This window comes from Monopterus albus, unplaced genomic scaffold (assembly GCF_001952655.1).
Source record: "Monopterus albus unplaced genomic scaffold, M_albus_1.0 scaffold2.1, whole genome shotgun sequence".
NCBI classification, from domain to species: Eukaryota; Metazoa; Chordata; class Actinopteri; order Synbranchiformes; family Synbranchidae; genus Monopterus; species Monopterus albus.
Window position 1 is genome coordinate 1,484,336 of NW_018127882.1, and position 6,428 is coordinate 1,490,763.

General features: G+C 41.8%; 1 protein-coding gene across 9 annotated transcripts in view; it reads left to right on the top strand.

The window, feature by feature from the left end:
- The first annotated feature begins 3,714 nt into the window (after window positions 1-3,714).
- The window catches only part of ablim3 (actin binding LIM protein family, member 3), a 44,439-nt gene continuing 41,725 nt past the window's right edge, over window positions 3,715-6,428 (top strand). For all 9 annotated transcript variants that reach the window (XM_020593741.1, XM_020593750.1, XM_020593760.1 and 6 more), the window contains exon 1: window positions 3,715-4,126. In XM_020593741.1, coding sequence (XP_020449397.1) covers window positions 4,114-4,126 — 13 coding nt within the window. In that variant the 5' untranslated portion in view covers window positions 3,715-4,113. The remainder of the gene's footprint in view (window positions 4,127-6,428) is intronic.

Here is a 6,428-nt window from a genome sequence, read left to right on the forward strand (position 1 = left end):
CCGCGTCTAGTACCGCCGGCAGAGCCAGCCACCATTCACCACTGGTGACCCAAAAAGTACAGATGAGGAAAAACAGAAAAAATAAGCACGTCAGTGTGTAAGTCAATATGTGTGTATGTGTGTGCCTTCGAGGTTTATAGAGGCTATCCCAGACAGCATGTCACTGATTGAGGAAGTTTTTTTAATTTATTTTTTCTACTAGAGTGAAGCAGTGAAATGAAGTCACGTTATAATTATATTTTATTCTCTCTGTTAAAAGCTATTAAAACCTTATATTCATGTCAGATCTTCCCAGTCAGAGCAGTAAAAGACCAATGAGCAAAAACAGTTTATTACCTCACTCTCTAACACTGGTTGCACCGGTTTGGTTTGACTCACCCGCACTCTGAAGACAACTGGCACATACAATCAGCTGGTTCATTCACTTGTTTAGTACATACCTGAGAGGCTACTCATATTCATTCCAAAGGTGAAAAGCCTTATTAATATAGTCCTGCCATTAAGGTAAACATACAACACCAGCATCCCACTAAATGTACTGTAGTGCCTGGAAATATGACGTTTTCATCCTTATTTGCTACAAAAAGATTAGAACTGTGACCTCTCCTTATCTTTGTTTTGCTTTCTGGACATGGACATCCCTGTTTGTGAGAGGAGAAATATTAATCCCTCAGTAGTAACCCCAGCATTAGTTTGCCCCCATCCCCCTTCTTAGTTAAATATAAACTCTGAAACTGATTGTGTATCCCCAGTCCCTGGTGCACCATGACAAAGTCACCCTGAACACAGAATATCAGCACTGCACATATAATCACGTATGTGGCTATACAAGGCTGCAGGACACGGACCATTTATTCTGTTCAATTTGCAAATGTGCATATCTGTGCATGTATGTGTGTGTGTGAGGCAGAGAAACAGAGGGAATGTTGATATACTGAAGAGCAACAAATTACAAGAAGACAGGGATGGGTGGAGATAGTGTAGCGTTACAGGGTGGATGGTGGATTGTGTGTGCGTGCAGGCATGCCTGTGGACTTTCACCTGGCCATGTGGTTGGACAAAGGGCAAAGACTGAGGATTAGAGAAGAATGCAGCATACTGCTGATCAGTGCTACTGATAGTAGACACATGACCTGACACTGACTGCCAAACAAAAGGCACATTACGTCCAACAAAAAAACACTGAGTGGTGGTTTAGGCTTGCACGATGTGTCATGCATTTCCAGCAGTTTGTAAAACACATACTCAGTGTTGCTGATGTAGACTATGTGGTGTGTTTAAGGAAATGGTTTCCATTAGGAGGAAATAATAACATATCAGGGATGTTTGCCTTTATAGTTGAATAAGGGGCACTGGTGCCTTTGTGGACAGTTACAATGTTGTACTGACCTGACAGCCTCCTGCCTCGCTGCCTTCAGTGCACAGGAAGGCCATCTTCCTGTTTTTCTGCCCCATCAGTTTGGTGGACAAAAGCACAATGCAGAATTGACACAGGAGCATGGTCAGCACCTCGTACACATCAGGCCCACGGGACACTCCTACACACACATAACCTGATGAAGATAGTGTTGTTTTCAGTCATTAGCCATACTGATCATAAGCAGTGTCATATTACAGCAAACAATAGAATTCAGGACACTCCAAAAAACCCTGTTATACAGCATGTAGACTTATGTGAGTTGAAGTGTTTCTTCATATACTTTATGTTTACTGGAAAGTGAATTGATAAGACAATGATGACTTGATAGTGTTGGACTATATTCAAATTTAAGGCACTGAAGTTACATAGTACGCTTTTGCTGTGTGTTAGGAAATACTTAATTGCTTTTTCAGCAAAATTCTCACTGTAGTTTCAGAAAGCTCACTGTTGCAGCCGAGAGCAACACTGTGTGAGGGAGTAAAGCAGATTAAAAGACAAGGCTAGAACATCTTGTACAACCACTGAGCTCCAGAACCAGAGATACGGCTGCAGGGCAGCGGTGAGAAGAAAAAAAATCCGGCTGCAGGGCAGCGGTGAGAAGGCGCCTCTCACATCCCGCCATTGTCCAGCTTCCTTCAGGCTGCAGAACCAGGGCTTCCTCAGGACATGAGACAAGGCACTTGGTTAGTTTAATAAAAACAGCGCACACAGCTTAATAAAACAGGACACCTATGAGGTTCAAAGGGAAAACCATGAAATGTGCAAATATTTTATGAACTGCTTTTGCAGCTGCCAATCTATGTTATAATCCTTATACAAAATATAGTTACATTTTAAATAATTACATATATAAATGATCTTTACAACCCCTTTAAATCTGTTTATTTTTTTACCTGTGGTCTTCCTTTTGATATTCAGGCTAAATATGCTGCTCACTAGTTTTCTTTGCAGTCTGGAATCCTTAAGTTTGTCCATCACTGACTTTTATTGCATTTGACCAACTTTTTAAAATGTTTTTATTTTTTTTTACGTGACTTGACTCAGGCCTGAGACATAACAGCTGATGGGTGTTTCACCATTAGATGGAGATCTTTCCACACTGACACCACTGAACCCATTGAATGCAAAGACAACAGTGAGCCAGAATGCAGGACAATTCAGCTATTAATCGCACACAAAGTGTTGAGACCATTCAAACGCATATATGAGCTGTGCCTAACCTTTACAGAGCAGTTACAGTAAATGTAATTCTACAGCCAAAAGCAGTGGAGCATGGCAATGATTTAATCTTTGCCCTCAACAACAGCTCAACCGTAAATAATCCAATTAACTAATTTGCTTACGTCGATTTTCCAGAAGAGGGCGGTGTCCTAACAGTTTTTAGCAACAAGCCCAGCCCAGCACTACAAAAAAAAAAACACCAGAAAGTCTCTTTCTAAAGGCTCTTCACATTCAAAATGAATAATTCCTTTCAATTATCTTTGTAGTTCTCTTGAAACGTTACTAATGTGGTTCACGTTGTTCTTCCCAACATTAAATGGCAGAGGCTTGACTAATTCTAAGATTAATGTAAAATGCTTCATACATTTCATTCTTCATGTATCTCACTCCTCGATTGCAAAATGAGTAAAGGCTCAGACTGATGTCTCTGGAACATTTAACACTTCTCGCAGTGAGATGTGGGCTACAGTGTCCCAAAGCGTTGACAGCGGTCCAGAGTGACGTCGCTAGCCCAGGATGAAATGAGAGAGAAGTCAAGTTACCCACACACAGCCAGGGCAATACCGGAAGTGACGTAACTTTACCTCCACAGTCGACCCCAATTCATTTACTATGACTCAAACTGTATGTAAATTAAGGGGAATGTGATAGGCTTTTACCTTTGTTTTGTTTGAGAACCTTTACACACTCAACAAAAAACAACTTAAATTATGGAGCTATTCAATATCAAATAAGTTAAAGTGTAAATTATGTTGAAAAACTTGCTCTCGTTACAACCAAATAATTTCCATATTTATAATCAGTTGAAATCGTTTTTAATGGGCTATTAATAATGTCTTTGAACGTGTTTAATTTTTGTCTTTGTGGAATAATGTATAATTTAGGTATATCCGGAGCTCGTGTTTAAACTTTGATTTATAGCCCATTAACGTGTCAGGTGTATCGTCTGGGGTAAATCTGAGATTTGAACGCGTACAAACACAGAAGTACAGTCAGTCTGCTTATGTTATTTTGAAAGCAAAGTCCGGGAAATGACTGCTGCGAGTGCGTTGGCAGTGCGTGAGGGGCGCACGGTGACAGCAGCAGCACCCCGCTAGGGAGAGAGCGGCGGAGCTGGAATCAGCCAGGAGGGAACATGTGAAGGTGGAATCCGACTGAACAGCATTGTTTTGTAACTGGCGTCTGTTTCTGTGAGGAAAACACGGCCGACGTGCACGCTTAGCAGAACAGGAACCTTTATTTGGATTTTATAATCGCTGGCGATATATATTTTTCTTTTCCTGTATATTGAAAACCTCTCTCTGGCAGTGTGCACCTTCTCAGAAACTGACTGAAAGCAGTGTTTGCAGAGAGTGAGAAGCATCATTTATGTTCACCGGATAATTAGAAGTGTTCCGTGAATATTTTGTCCTGCTTTATGGGATTATTCTCCACGAAGTCGTTTTGTTTTAGATAAGAATACATTGGGCATCATGAGTTCCACTGGTAAGTCCACTCTTGCGCGCGTTATCTCTCCACTTGAAGCGCAAGGACAATAGTATACATAGGTGAGAGAGCAGAGAGAAGAACTGCCATAGAATGTATCCTATAATCCAGAGAGACTACAGATAGTAAATATTTTAAAACAAGGTTGAAATGTTTAACTGTTGCAGTGTATTTCTCTTAACATCAGAATACAGCAATATTATATTCCGGGCATTTAATATTTACGTTTTTCTATTTGTCAAGAAAAAAAAAGTCGTCTATTTAAGAAATGCCTGTGGGAACAGTGTGCACCTTTAATAAGAGCTGGAGCAGGCTTAGAGAGTCTGGAGTGCTAAATATATCTGGAGGGTAATGTAGCAGCTGCCCAGAGTTCATCCATAGAGAAGCATCTTTTGGGATTCTTCATCTACAGACCAGTTGTAGCTTGGGCCCTCCCAGTGTTTCCTATTCTCCTCCATCACTTCTCTCTTTCCTCCTCCTGTTCACGGCCACCAGTAGTAGGCTACATTTGACCTCGTGGAGACCACCCAGGCTTTCTTCTTTTACCTCTTGAAAGTTCACCTACCTTTTAACACCTTTATTGCCAGAGCAGGGAACCCTTGAACTGGAGGTCTCTGACCTGACTGCGGTTGGTCTCATGGTGTGTAGCTGTGTGCCATACAACACATGACAAATAAGTTTGATGGCCTCAGAGCTCCTGTATATTTCTACCCTAAAATGGCCCAGGGGCTGCCATGATGCTAATCTGACCTTGTATCAGCTGACTGTGACCCTGATCCTCTGTTAGCTGAATCAGGGCTTTCCCTGTAGGTCAACTGTGTGTGTGTGCATGTGTGCACTCACATGCATGCCTCCACCTTGTTGTGTTTACCAGTCACTGCACTAGGTAGAATGTTTTGACATTTTTAAGTAAATTCCTCCCCAGTCTCTTAGCTGTCAGTGAGGCTAGTGGAAGTGGATGTTTGCCATGTGCTACCTCTTCCTGTCCTGCCTCCCCTGTCCTCTGTGTTTACAGACGTGAACCTGGTATCATTGCATCATTCATAATCTACTGTAGCCCTTCATTGTGTGGCACTGCATTATTCATTCAAAGTTCTTAACCCTCTGGTACAGAACCTTGCCTGCTGGCCAGTGGTCTCGCAGCACCTCTCTTCCTGAGAAAATGTGTGGTATTCTTTTGTTAAGCTTCAAAGCTCTTTTCATTTAAAAAGCACGTGTTCAAATTGGAACACACAAATCAGCAACACGTCAACTCGTGGTTTACCATTTGTGTGTGAACCTGTGTATATCTGCATTTAATCATGTTTGTGTGTGTGTGTGTGTGTGTGTGTCACAGCAGGCAGATGGTGCTGTGACATGTGTCAGCACTCTGGCTTTAGGCATAAAAACACAGCTGAGCAAAGAGCACATGAATGGGCCTGTACATGAATGGGCCTGTGAGGCTGAAGTGTGTGCAGTGTTTTCTGCTACGTTGGGTGAGATAGTCCAGAGGCCATCAACACGCACAGAGTAATTACACATAGCACTGACTGTCTGTCTTCATCTTTTGAGCCCTCTATCTCTCACGGTCACTGGGTTTTGTGTGTGAGTGTGTGTGTGTGTGTGTGTGTGTGTGTGGTCAGACTCTTATTTTTTTACCTGGCTGCCAGACAAGACAGGACTGTGGCTGTAGCCGGTTACTGAACAGGACCTTGGTTTAACATAGATATAGTATGTACTCACAAGAATTTTGTTTATGTAAAGATGCAGTTTTGCTAAATGTAGCCCAACTGATAAATCAGGTCATTCCTGAGATACAGTAGAAGCACCGTTTGTGTGTTTCAGGGGAGTGATAAAACACATGTTGATCAATATACTGATCATTGAGCAGTGCGACCTGAGGGGCTCTGCAGAGTCATACATCATAGGCTGCACTGACACCCCTCTCCTCTCACTTTCCCTCTGTATATCAGAGGGTTCTCAAGTATCAGGGAGACATTTAATGCACCATGTTGGGACTGTAAATGTTCTTACGCATAATACCTCCATTTGCCAGTTTTAGATTTAAAACAGGCATTGCATGTCTCATGCAATCTAATGATATGGCTTGAATGCACAAAAGGTATGGAAATCAACACCAGGAATATCCAGTCTCCAGTGAAGAAATGTCAATTTCTAATCTCTTTAGTCTTTTGTCTAGTCTTTTTAGCCACATGTAGCTCTGTGAATAGCAGTGTTGGTCTCAAATAATATTCAGATCAGACTTAAGGGCAATCTGGGCAGTAGTTTGCCAGATAAAGTATCTTGGTCTATACTAAAGTGC